The sequence below is a fragment of the Phoenix dactylifera genome, chromosome 1, assembly GCF_051530095.1.
Source record: "Phoenix dactylifera cultivar Ajwa chromosome 1, Ajwa_hap1_PhDact_Kaust_v1.1, whole genome shotgun sequence".
Lineage (NCBI taxonomy): Eukaryota > Viridiplantae > Streptophyta > Magnoliopsida > Arecales > Arecaceae > Phoenix > Phoenix dactylifera.
This window is the reverse complement of record NC_143190.1, coordinates 60,920,824-60,935,144: the sequence shown is the minus strand read 5'-3', so window position 1 is coordinate 60,935,144 and position 14,321 is coordinate 60,920,824. Positions and strand designations below refer to the sequence as shown.

Below are 14,321 nucleotides of genomic sequence, written 5' to 3'. Positions count from 1 at the left end.
AAATTTTTAGCACTTAAAATATTGGAATTGGCTTCGAGAAGGAGGGTTAGGATCTAGTATGTCTTTTTCTTTATCATTTGAAGGGTTCTGGACCAGCATCGGGGATTTCCTAGTCGGTGCTTAGATAGGGCCGGACTGGTTAGGAGGATTGAAAAGCAGTCTGGGTTGCGGAAGATAATTTTGATTAGGTTGGGCTCCTGAGGCCATAGGTCGAGGGTCGATACGCCTTACTACAGGGGCCGTAAGAAACTATTCATATCTTGAGCAAACTTGTATGCTTGGCTGAGAGTGATAATCTCTTGGAGGATTAGTTATTTCTTGATCTCCTCACGGAGTCCTGCCCGAAACCTAGAGAGGGTAACAGTCTCCTCTTCTATTACACCACACCTCAAATGAAACTTCTCAAATCGTGCGATGTAATCAGCAACCATTGATGTTCCTTGAGTTAGCCTCTAGTTGACCAGCAAAGGTGGGAGCATCTACCCTTACGGTACGTAGTAGCCTTTCGTTAAGTTCGCGTTGGTAATCGAAAGGATGTTGGTTCTTAGTGGGATAGGGAAGACCTACAGGTGGTGCGGCCAAACTGAATTCAGGATGGGCTACGATTGGGGTTGGTGGTTCAGGAGTCTTAATGTGTTGCACTAGTGCATGGACCTCTCGCTTAAATTGTTCATTTTCAGCTTGCATGGCAGCGAACCGTTCCATGAGAACTTATAGAGCCTCGGAATCTATGGTAGCTAAAGGGACTTTAGGTTGGGTAAAGTAGTATTCCCTACCGCTATAGGTTGGCATGCAATGACAACACTAGTTGATGATGTGAAAGGCAATGTCACTAATGAATCCTAACTGACCAAATATGATGCAAAACAACCTACTAATGCAACCTACTATGAATTCAGAAATCAACATGTTTTCACAGAAGTAACTTAAAATTAAATGTTACCGATTTGTACTTCGGTTACTTTGGAATTAATGGATGAAATTAATCACTGTAAAAACTTAGGTTGCAAACACGTATTACAGTCGTTCTAATCCTAAAGTAATCCGATCGAAGGATGTTGAGAAACGTCTTGTCGCTAGGGTGTACTAAGTTTATATCTAGATTTAAATGGTAAATAGGATAGGTTTCATAGTAGATGTTCTAGGTTTTGAAGTTTGACAACAAAGTAAATTTTTAAAATGGGGTTATCATGCAGAGAATTAGAATACAATTAGATAAACAAGCCCAAAAGAAGAAAGAACCTATTATCTGCTATGGATGCAGTCAACCGGAAGTATCCATTGTGGAGTCTCGAACACGAAGAGGATGACAGGTGCAGTGCAAAGAGCTAGCTGGAGCTGGGATCCGGATTTGTAGCAAAGTGGGGCTCGCGGGCCCTGAAAATGACCTGAACAATATGCTGGCTCGGGCCGGAGAAAGGGCCTGCGGCCGCTTGGGCCTGGGCCGCACTCAAAGGAGCTGGCGCGCGAGCCTGGGCCAAGTCGAAGCCTACGGCCACTTGGGCCTGGGCCGCGCTCAAGGAGATGGCGCATCGGCCTGGCTAAGCCGGGAGTGTGAGCTCGGTGGGGAGGGGTTGTGCGGTAGTTCAGGTTTGTGTGGCTGGAATCGGGTGTGGCCTCTTGGCCTTGATGGTTTGGGAAGGGCATAGAGGGGTGATGAGGTGGAAGGAAGGGGAGATGGGGTGCAGTTCTCAGGCTAAGGGGGAAAAAGGTGGAGCTGGTGGGTGGAAATCGGGAAGAGCGCCAGCGGCGAGGAAGTGGAATGCAATGGAGAGAGAAGATGGGTGGCGGCGGCGGCTCGGAGAAGAGAGGCAACGACGGCAGTGGCTCGGAGAAGGAGGAGGGGCGTGTGTGGTTCCCTCGGGTCTGGTCGGCGGTGTCGGTGTGAGGCGGCGGTGGAGGCGGCGAGGCAACAGCGCGGGGTGCGGCTTGCGGGCAGCGGTGGAGATGGGGAGGCGAGCGACGACGGATGGCGACGACAGAGGCGGAAGCGGCCGGGGACGGAGACGACAACGACGACGGCGACAATGACAGCGGAGAGAAGAGGACAAGGGCTCCTCTTCGTCGGGAAGGAAGAGGTAAGCAGAAATATATATATATTTTCTCTCTTTTTTTTCACATGTGGCGTAGCACGTGCGGTAGTCATGTGCAGGTCATGTGACCCTGCAATTTTTTTTCCTCTAGAACGGATCCGGATTAACCAAAAAAAAGGCTAGCGAGTCTGGATCTTATCCGTTAGCGACTTTAAAACCTCCCAACGATTTCGGGAGGTTGCGCTGAGATTCGCGCTGGCGACTGTAGGCGGATCTCCGTGGCCTGTGGTGGCGGCCGGCGGCCGGTCACCAACTGCGGCCTATGGTCGTGGGCTCTCTTTTCTGGGACTGGTAGCCGCTGATGATCTATGACTGCTACAGCATATCTGAGAGACAGAGACAAGAAAAGGGAGGTGATGCTCGCTCTCTTTTTGGCAATGCGTGTTGCACGTGGGCCTTCGATATGCTCCAGCATTTGCGGCACGATGGGTACCGTGAAGAACTCGTGCGGCAGTCGGGGACGTGAAATCGGAGGCTGCTCTGCCATATACCAGGGTCTGATGCTTTGGCATAGAGGTAAAGCACGGGCTCTGATTCTTAGTTGATATGCAGCACCGATCACGGGAGAAGATTGTTGTGGCGACAGAACAGGAAAATCAGGAGAAAGAGGAAATCAAGATGGGGTTTCAGCAAGGGGGACATGGAATTGATAAGTGTTACATGTACAACGACGCACACTGTCATGTCTCTCCAACCAAATAGACAGTTTGCATCCAATACCTCCACCCAAATGCATGCTTTAAGGAATGAGGTGCCAAACACTAGACTTGAAACTGGTTGGCGCTACGACTTGGATCTTGTATTTGACTTATGCTCGAGCATAATTCACTGGTACTTTCTAAGATGGTATAACTTGAGGTCATCTTTTGTTTGAGATTCAGAAAAATATAATAGAGATAGATATTTCTGCTGGAATAAGTATGTTTAATTGGAATAACTATTCCTGCCTTTTTAAACATGCACGTACCAATCGTTCCAAACGGAACAGGCCTTACAGCTTGACAACCAGTAGGGGTTAAACAATTGTTTACAAGCTAAAGACAGAGAGGATCAGATCTTTTGGCAGGTTTTGATCACCGTCCGTCTGATGCACTAGACTAATCATGACGGTTGAGCCAGATAAGACCATCACATCAATGAACTTTTTGACCATCACTAGACTAATGATCGAGAGGGAGACCCCTGTAATCTCCTACTTTGGATGGCCATGTCACTTGGAACTTTGAGAGTTGCGTGGCTGAAGAATGGGAATGATGATCATAATGTTTAAACTCTAGAGGGGGAGAGGGAGAGAGGAAGAAACGAAGGAGAAGAAGGAAAGATGGAGAAAGAGAAGGAGAAGAGGGAGGGAGAGAGAAAGAGGAGAAAGATGGAGGATGGAGGAGGGGAGAAATTTTAATTCACTTTCATTAAATCCTAATCATAATGAGGATTCTCTATATCATAAAACTTCTTATACAAAATAATTTTCAATAAAGCCTAAAATAACACAAATAAAGTTCATGTAAACAAGCCTAAAAATAAATAAAAATAAAAATAAAATAAAAAATGATGGACTGGACAGGCGGATGCTGATCCCATCAACCTGCTAGCCCTCAATGTAACTAAAAAAAAAGAAAGAAAAAAAACAAGAAAAGAAATAACGATTAAAATCGTTAGCTTTTTGTTTTATATCATCCCTGGACTAAAACAAGCCGAGAAATTGTGCTTGGCCCCCTTCCCTGCACCATCCATGGCATAGTCGCTCATCGCCCACTTCATCTCTCCAGCCGCGCCTATCTTCGTAAACCCCTCCTCCCGCACGCCGATGACCACTTTCACCATCCCTCCACCGGCCACCTTATACTGCTGCAGTCTGGGGCTGTCCCTCGCACCGCGCACTGGACACAAGACCCTCTCCAGTAGCTTTCTCCTGCAAAGCTTGTTCTTGAACCCAAGGCAACTGCGGAAGACCTCGATGCCCACCGCAGAGTCCTCGTCGTCGAGGAAGCCGGCATCGACCGTGAACCTGAAATTCTCCATCATCGTCAGGCCGATGACGCTGCCGTCCTGGGAAAGCTTGGTCTCCAGCTTCTGGTTCGGGTGGATCCAGACATTGGCGTAGGTATTGGAGCTTTTTGGAGTGACTTCTATGATCACGTACAAGATCGAGGACTTGGAGATGGAAGGAGGGGAAGGTTGTGAATCGTGGTTAGACTCCATTGCTCGTCACAGTTTTCTATTTTTCTTTTTTTCTTTTTACGTGCATAATCTTGGAGACTTTCAGAAGAATTATATATTGCTTTAAGAAGTTGAAACTAATTGAAAGGCCTAGCAAGAGTTTGAGTTTGCATGCGATGAGAGAAACCGTGGCAAGCGGCGTGATTTCTGGTAGACTTTGGACGGATCTCAAAGCCTGACGTGGAAACTAAGTGGCGGCTTGCACCGGGCCTTTTGTGGATATCTGCGACTCTATCTTAGCCGTTTGATTTGGTAGATCCCGGATATTCGGAAAATCGATACGACGCCCATGTTTCCACTCCGGATACGGCAAAGGATATGATCAAGGCCGCGGGAAACGGAAGTCTATCGCTTGCGCGACTCTCAAAGCATGCAGTGGACCATCGCCGAAGCGCGGTGGCCGTAGGGTAGTTCATTAAGTCTGTTCGAGCCGTCAACGCCTCAACGGGAATACGAAATCAATATTTTTGTCTATTTATCCCACGTTAACACGATCATACTGAATCGTGGAAGAAGCCAAATCGGAAAACGAACCCCAAATAGGATGATCTTTACCCCGTGATCTCTCTTGATTTAGTTATCGATCGCTTTATTTCAATAAGCTATCCAAAATCCAAAACAGGACGATCGATCTTTAAAAGGTAGCGTTATTGTATCATGGTCTTTTTATCATCATGTTTTATTTTCCCAGATGCATGAACTCCAAATAAAAATCTAGCCAAAAATAGGAAACCAAGGCTCCGAGATTCCTGGCGCCCCGTCTTGGCAAGAAATCACAGACCAGACTGGAAACAGATCGGAGAGATATGAGAGAGGGAAGGAGGGTATTTATCAGAGATTTCTCCTCCTGTCTCGCTCTTTCCCTCTGTCTCGCTCTTTCCCTCCTCCCCTTCTCTCTTTAGAAGCATTCTTCCTCCAAGAAACCCCATGGAACTCGGCTGTTGAGCACCGGAGAAGAAACTACAGAGAGTCACCGGCGAGAACCGAATACAGGTGAGCGCTCCTCCCTCTACTCCACTCCAATGCCCCTCCCTTTTTTTTTTTCTTTTTCATCTTAGGTTTTCCTTTTCAAACAATTTTATAATGATAACGGAGAGGGTTTCGATGCAAATCGTTAGGTTTTTTTCCCCTTTTTTTTCATCTCGGGAGGTCGAATCGGCATGCAGCCCTTCCTTGGCTTTTCACTTGTCTTTTCGGTACGGCCCGATCCCTCCGTGGCGCGTCGGCTCGGCACCGAACTCGGACGTGTTGACTCGGTGCCGGATAAGTTTGGGCGTTCAGGGCGGTTTGTTAGGGTGAGTTCCAGGGCGGACTAAGTGATGTAGTCATTAGAAGATCGCGATGTATCAAAAATTAAATGATTTAAGATTTACTTAAGATTGGATATAAATTTTAAAAAGATTCTAAGATTTAACAAATTAAATCGTTTCTAAACATTTCCAGCCGAAATATGTAAAAAAGACTAGTGGAAGAAATGAGTGGCTTCAAACCAAATTGATCTGCTGACTCGTAGATGTCTGTGATTTTATCATCTGAACTTAAGTTTTTCTCTTTTTTTTTTGATGTACCGATGTTTCGAAAAGCCAAATCGATTCTGGAGATGTTCTTAGCTGTCTAATATTAATGGCGGAATTTGATGCGCATGTTTTATTTTGAGAAAGCTTTAGGTCATCGACATTTCTATGAACTTGAGGTTCTTTCTCTTCTGTTTTAATGGCTGTATATATTCTCTCCTTCAATAAAATTTGGTGGCTAAGGGCGCTTTTACCCACTTATTTCCATTTTCCGAGGTTCGAGATTGTATTACATGTTCTTTATTCCAAACTAATTTGAAAGGAGACTTTGCTCATGTCCTATTATCATAGCTGACAATTTATTGTCATGGACTCATGTCATCAAGTAACTAATTTGTTGTAAGCTTGGACATTAGTGGACTGAGCTTGTTGTCGACTATGGTTAGCTAGCAACTTAATATTGTCCAAGTCTTCTTCAAGTGATAATATGATATGATGGTCACAAAAGTCCATGTAATCCTTCGAAATTCTGCATTTCGTTACTTCATCTTATGAGATCATCATGTTCAAATAGGATAACTGGATCTTTTGATGACTGCAGCTCACTAGCTTCCTGAAGATGGCGAATGTTACAGTGAATGCTTGCCCAGAACCTCCAGCGGCAACATCAAATGGAGTGTTCCAAGGGGACAATCCACTTCATTCTGCTCTCCCCCTAGCCATATTGCAAATATGCCTTGTCATTGTCATAACTCGCTGCCTTGCTTTCCTTCTCAGGCCTCTAAGGCAGCCCCGTGTTATAGCCGAGATCATTGTGAGTTCATCTCCTTTTTTTTGCAGTTTCATTTGCAAAGCTTACGGTGCACAAGGCGCACGTTTAGATGCATCCAATTAGTAACTCTACATCTTTGTTTTTCTGTACCTTTTGCATGCATGCTGAATTGCATCCGTAACTTTTTTTTGAGAAAAATTCACTCATAAATTGTATAATAAAAACTTTTATTCAGATCGAAGAAGAAACAAATCAGTGGGTTTTTGCCCTTGTTTTTTCCCATTACCTGCATCTGCTTAATCACAGATTGGTTTTGTTGTACCAGTTGAACCTCTGCATAGTTAAATAGTAGATATATATATATATATATATATATATATATATATATATATATATATATATGTTGCAAAACGATGTCCAAAATATGATCAATAAGCCAGGGTTCAATCGAAAAAGTCACCTCACTCAGCTTTTGTTTGCAAAGCTATTTAGTTTGTCATCCTCGTGGGTTCAATACATGATTCTAATTGCAACCTTTTAGCTCTGCTTGATTCTTAATTTATGACCAAATTCCCTTAATAACTTTAAATAAAATTTTTGAACTTAGCAAACGGAAATATCTTATGCCCTGTGCTTGTTTCCTATGTTCTTTGTGTACTATATATGTATGAACTTATTTTATGTGCTTTCTTTTCTAGATATGTCATCTAAATGATAATCCTTTCCACATGCTTACTCGCAAACAAAAATAGAAATAAAACAAAGCAAAAATTTTGCCCAAATTTGTTTTAGTTGTAGATTGTTATGCATCTATGCTTATGTGTTATCTTCGTATGCATATCTTATGCCTGTGTACAGTTACTTGCGTAGAGCAGTCTGAATGCATTCTAAGAATGTACATTAGTTGTTCAATCTAATGATTAGACTTGCACATTAGTTGTGGAGAGGTTACGTTTAGCTAAGCCTGAGCCCTAGCTCTTACACATTATTCCACTATACTGGCTGCTTGCTTCACGAATCAAGCTATGATTCATGAAAAGAACTTTAATCACTGGATCTGAATTGACATTAATTCTTTCGACTATCTGTTAGCATGTTTGTCAAAAGACCTAATTCGGTATAGCTGATAAAGTTTTTGGTTAATTTTCGTATGCAGGGTGGAATACTGCTTGGTCCATCAGCACTGGGGCGTAGCAAGGCCTTTAGGCATGTAGTTTTTCCACCTAGCAGTCTCACAGTATTAGACACACTGGCCAACCTTGGTCTTCTCTTTTTCCTCTTCCTGGTAGGTCTAGAACTAGAACCCAAATCATTACGTCGCACGGGCAAGCGCGCTGTTGGAATTGCTATTGCTGGAATATCACTCCCATTTGTCCTTGGTATAGGTACATCAGTCGTTCTTCGCCATACAATCTCTAAGGGCGTTCAGGGTGCTCCTTTTCAAGTTTTCATTGGTGTTGCTCTATCCATCACAGCCTTCCCAGTCCTAGCTCGTATCCTTGCGGAGCTCAAGCTTCTTACAACTGATATTGGCCGTATGGCCATGTCTGCTGCGGCAGTTAATGATGTTGCTGCTTGGATCCTCCTAGCCCTTGCCATTGCCCTATCTGGTTCAAGCCATTCCCCTCTTATCTCTCTCTGGGTTCTTCTTTGCGGAGTTGGATTTGTCTTGTTTTGTATAATCCTTGTGCGACCCATCTTGGCATGGATTGCACGACGCACACCAGAGGGTGAGCCTATAGGGGAAATATATGTTTGTGCCACTCTAGCGGCTGTTCTGTCTGCTAGTTTTGTGACAGATGCTATAGGAATACATGCCTTATTTGGTGCTTTTATTATTGGGGTTCTGGTACCCAAGGATGGTCCCTTTGCAGGTGCAATGGTAGAAAAGGTGGAGGACCTTGTGTCAGGCCTCTTCCTCCCTCTATATTTTGTTTCAAGCGGATTGAAGACTAACGTGGCAACAATCCAGGGAGCACAGTCGTGGGGGCTGCTGGTTCTTGTTATACTAACATCCTGTCTTGGGAAGATTGCAGGGACTGTTGGGGTTTCAATTGCTTGTAGGATGCCTTTTCGTGAGGCTTTGGCACTTGGATTTCTTATGAACACAAAAGGTTTGGTGGAACTGATTGTGCTGAACATCGGCAAAGACAGAAAGGTAACATCGTAATCTCGACTGGGATACTATTTTGCAGTTATTGTTATTTTCCATAGATGTCCACTGATTTGATCATTTCACTGCCCGGTAACTTCTATAGCATAGAGATGGATCCTAGGCTTTTGTTTTTCTTCCCAGTTTTCACTCTTTCCTAGTTTTTATGTAATTCTTTCTGTAAGATTGTCTAAATTCATTTACTTGTTATCACCATTATGTGCTTAATTTCTAATTGTTGCTTGCAAGTCCATTAACTTCTCGCGGTTTCTGTCATTAAGCAAGTTAAAATATCTGTACCTTGACCTACTATATTTCTATTTTAGCTGGTGCATGGTAGTTCACGATGAAATATAGCAACTAGTAGGCAACTGAACAATTTTGCTTATATCATTCTAATCAACGATTAGTGGAATCGCTCTGCTGATACAGGTGCTGAATGATCAAACATTTGCTATCTTCGTCTTGATGGCTCTTGTCACTACCTTCATCACAACACCACTTGTCACTGCAGTCTACAAGCCAGCAAGGAAGTCAAGCACCGTATACAAGCACAGGAGAATTGAAAGGATAGAGTCTAGCACCCAGCTTCGGATTTTGGCCTGTTTCCACAGCACTAGGAACATCCCCACAATCATCAACCTCATTGAGGCCTGCCGGGGAACCAACAGACGAGAAGGATTATGCGTGTATGCCATGCATCTCATGGAGCTCTCTGAGAGGCCATCCGCAATCCTCATGGTGCACAAAGCAAGGAAGAATGGCCTGCCATTTTGGAACAAGACCCCGCAGTCTGGCCATGATCAGGTGGTTGTAGCCTTTGAGGCCTTCGAAAGACTAAGCAATGTTTCTATTAGGCCGATGACCGCAATTTCAGCACTCACTGATATACATGAGGATATATGTGCAAGCGCGGAGAGGAAGAAGGCTGCAGTTATAATATTGCCCTTCCACAAGCATCAGAGGCTTGATGGAACGTTGGAGATGACACGGCATGATTTCCGCTTAGTCAACAGAAAGGTTCTCGAACACGCTCCTTGCTCAGTTGGGATCCTTGTGGACCGTGGACTTGGTGGAACCACTCATGTCTCAGCCAGTGATGTGTCATCATCTATCACTGCCTTATTCTTTGGTGGTCCAGATGATCGTGAAGCTCTTACGTATGCAACTCGAATGGCGGAGCATCCAGGGATCCAACTCACAGTCCTACATTTCTCTGAATCTGGACATGGGTTTCAAGGAGAAAGCGTTGCAGTTGATGTGAACGCCGACTCCAGTGCTGAAAGGAGGTTGGCTGATGAGGAGGTTTTGAACGAATTCAGAAATAAAACTCGGAAGGATTCTGTCATCAGGTACGAGGAACGGATGGTTGCAAGCAGAGATGAGATAGTGGCGGCAATTCAAACTGTAAGTCGGGCCGATCTCATTCTGGTGGGTCGGAGACCAGAAGGAGCAGCTGCAGCAGCTCTCGTGACTGAAAGAAGTGAATGCCCGGAATTGGGCCCTGTGGGAGGCTTGCTAACATCACCAAGCTTTTCGACTACTGCCTCAGTTTTAGTTGTGCAGCAGTACTCTGGGCAGAGCAGAATGGCAATTCCTCCAGCTAATTCAGAAGAGCAACCAGAAGTTCAGAGAACCGAGGAGAGCACCTCGCACTCTTAAAAGCTAGCTCCTGTCCCTACTCTATCCTCATGTACCTTTTCCACAGACAACTATTGTCTTTGTTCATCATCTAGCCTAGATTTCAGTAATTAGAAAACCAGGATCAGCTGAAGCTTCATTTGAATTTTCGATATTTGCTTCAGACTTGATTTCAGTAATTAGATATTTGCTTTTTAGTTTTAACCAGTCATCTTTATAACAACTGGAAGTATTAGTTGGCTAATTGGATGAGTTTACACTGCATCAAAGAACAGTTGCCTTGTTGATATAGATGATGCATGGCAGTATAACCAAGGTGAACATAACTGAATGGAGAAATATTAGACATCTTGATCTTGGATTAGACTGACTTTCTTAGCCTCAATATTAACCGAAGTGAACAACATTGGTGAAAACCGAGGAGCCACTCTGCTCATGCTAATAAAACTAGCAATTATGGCAACACTACAGTGAATACATGATCGGCCTAATTATCGCCGTGTGTTGCTCATGCGAGATGGTTACCACATTGTTAACGTGCAGCCGACCATTACCATTCAATTAGGACAGCCAGGGATCCTTCGGTAAGCTTATTATTTAGAGACTCTTCTTTACAAATTTTGTCTCATCCATACTGTTATTCTATTATTCTAACTTAGGCATCGGAGGGTCTCTTACCAGAAACTTTCTGGCAAGTATACTTTTTGCAGATTGGCCTATAAGACAACCAGTTCTTCTTCACCTTAGTCTCATCGACCTTGATCAGTTCGGTTCTCACCGGCCTGAGAGTAAGCCAAGCAACGCTCCAACCTTGGTTCAGAATTTAAGGGAAACAATAACCATACCTAGAAACTATATTCATGTGGTAGGTATCGTAGAGGTATGCAAAAGATATTCTTGTTTAAACGAATTCCATGAAAGAGCATTGCTTATTGTACTAGATCTTCTCGATTTATGATCTGAAGAACTTCTCAATTTATTATCTTTTATTACATTGTTTGGCATTCACGTTTGTTTGGAAGAGTCTATGAAGGTTATTTCTTCTCCTGTCCTTACCTTCTCATGTAATATGTTGCATGCTTCCTCTTCCTATTTAGCTACTCTTCAACAAATGGCAGCCTATGGAGATCTTTGGCTCGGTATGAACTTTAGGGGTCCTAACTCTGCAATTAGTTTCATTTTTATCTGGTGGAAGTTCCATGAACTCCGTTGCCACCAGCGGTCTGCAACTCCTGGGCTGCTTCTCAAGCTCATTTTATAGTTACCAGTTCGGTGTTTGGGAATTAGTCTACTGAATATAATGATCCATAATTCGGGGAAAATCAGAAAAATCCATTACAAGTTTGGATAACAAAAAATTAGGAAAGGATAAAGAAATTGAAAAGCGGCCATTCTAAAAAAGTGATAAATTTATTTAATTAAAAATAAATATTGGAGAGATAAAAGTAACAAATGATAACAAAAAATATGAACACTAGCAACAATACGTGGTATTATTAATCTGTATCACATAATCTCGAGAATGTTGTAACTATGATATTTTTCAATCTAGCTGGCGCAACTTAACTTCAAACCAAATTAAGTGATATTGATGGAAGCTACGCCTTTTGGCCTAAATTTTAGTTTCCTCCCTCCCAATTCTCACTTCACTTGAAATTCGGCTTCTCTTGTTTGGTTTGTATCATGAAAAATATATCTAAAAGAATAGGCGGTGACCTATTTAGCCTAACTTTCTATTCACACAGTTTCGATGAAATAAATCTGGGAACTCCTTTTGTTAGTTTAAGATGGTTTTAACTGCCCGCAACCTTTTTTATATTTTTTTTCCAAATATAATTTTACTAAATAGATTTGAAGCAAGGATTTTTTTTTTTTCTGAGAAAAAGAGTAAGTCTCTACCTACTCTATTAAGATCATAAAGGGAATAAAAGAAAGCTATGGTACAGACAGAAGCTGATATTTCTTTTTCAACTTACTTTCTTTCCGCTTTTTTTTTCATTAGCCCTAGCAAATAGCACCACATATATATATATATATATCAGGAAAGTTTTAGTAAGTCAAAAATATAATTCAACAACTCACTAGCTGGTGTACTCTGATTTATCCTTTTGAATTGCTCTCATAAATTGTGCCATCTAATGGAACATGGTGACTGGTGCAAGGCATCTGAGTGATTTTTCCGAGTTGCCATGGTGTTGCTCTATATCTAAAGTTTGGTTAGCACAGGTATAACGAGGATCCTCTGAGATGCATTGTAGAGTATTGTACCACCCTGAATAGATATCTTGGATAGCTTGGAGGGTGCTCGATCTATGTGTGGCATGGAATGGGCGTCGCATCGTGTATGGCATGGAGTGCGACTATTCGGGTTTCCACAACAAGCAGCAGCTGTCCATCTTCGAGATAAATGACGTGATGGCATTTTAGAACGATACAATCCTCTGCGGTGCACCCGTAGAGGATCCAAACTCGCAGAGACATCCCTTATCTAATATTGTTTTCTTGCAAGATGAGTGAGATATGAGTTATTGAGAATACGCCAAAAAAAGGGAAAACAAAAATATGAGAAAATAAAGAAGATAATTAAGAACTTTTTCTTTATATTTAAATTAAAATATTATAGAGAAATTCTAAAAATGGGGCTAAAAATAATCCTAATACACCCGTTTTTTGTTATCTTCTTTCAAAACTAATACCTATATGAGAAGATAATAGTTATGCTTTCTAAGGAGCACCCTGGCTGTTAATGTATTTCTTAATTTTTTAAGAATTTTTTGAGAGCCTAGGCTTCTCTATAATTCGTATTTAATTTTGAATGCCTAGTTCAAACACCTACCATCAGTAGTGCATCATTTAATGATGGATGATTGGACGCAATGCATGTACATCTTTTCCCTATTTAATCATCTATAATCAAGTAAGCATTGATGGTTCGTGATTCAAGAAGTACCCTGGTTGCCGAAGAGGATGCAGACTCGGCTTAATGGTATATAAGAAATCCTTTCAGCTTCAGCAATTCATGGTCATACATATATATTGGGAAGGAAGCAAGGCAGCTGCTGACGAGTTGGTGGATCATGCCATTTTAAAGCATCAATTAGGTTTATCCTGGCATATTGCTTATCCGAGAGAATTGTTGAACCTTCTTCATGCTGATCTTTTAGGTGTTGCTCATCCGAGGAAATCCTTCATTATTAAAAAAAATGTTGTATAAGAATTTTTTTATTTAATTCTCGGGTCCTCATTTTCTTCGAAGTTAATCATGCCAAAAATATTAAATTTTTTAAGATTTTGCATTTTAATCCTGAAGCTCAATTTAGTATGGTCAAAGCATCAAGCTTTTAAAATTCTTGGTTATGACTTCTGTTTGATGGCCGAGATGGTCGTGTGTGATCACGTACCGTAAAAAGAGTTGCTGATATAGCACTAAATTGTTCAAGATAAAAATAAAAAATCCATCCAGGTTTAGAATTTTTGGTATGATTAATCTAAGAGTGTTTGTCACATTAGAAACTCATTTTGACAACACGTGAAAGCACTTGGCCATCTCCGTCACAACCAACCATTAAACAGAAGTTATAACTAGGGTACCAATTATAAAATTTTGAAAGCTTGATTAACTAATCGTGCTAAATTGAAGTTCAGGATAAAAATGAAAAATTCAGAATTTTTTGCATGATCGATCCTTTTCTCAGCAACTAAATAGAACTTCTCTTTCAAAATTAGTCCAAATCTTCCATTTTGCTGCTTAATCTCCATAGATTCAGTCTTTACTAAGAGTACAAAGCGATGAAACAAGTAGAAAGAAGATAAGCATTATACAGGCAAACGTGGAGGCCAAGTGGAGGGGAGATGCCTTACAGTTTGAAAAGGACAAGCCATGGCATCAAATTTTTGCTTAAAACTTCGTCATTAAAACATCTCTTTTT

At 42.0% G+C, this 14,321-nt stretch overlaps 1 protein-coding gene across 1 annotated transcript; it reads left to right on the top strand.

The window, feature by feature from the left end:
• The first annotated feature begins 6,438 nt into the window (after nucleotides 1-6,438).
• LOC103713511 (cation/H(+) antiporter 18-like) lies at nucleotides 6,439-10,620 on the top strand. Its single transcript, XM_026807125.4, has 3 exons — nucleotides 6,439-6,641; nucleotides 7,756-8,757; nucleotides 9,184-10,620. Exons 1-3 carry the CDS (start codon nucleotides 6,447-6,449, stop codon nucleotides 10,411-10,413), a joined length of 2,427 nt encoding a protein of 808 aa, XP_026662926.4. The 5' UTR covers nucleotides 6,439-6,446; the 3' UTR covers nucleotides 10,414-10,620.
• Nucleotides 10,621-14,321: the final 3,701 nt, after the last annotated feature.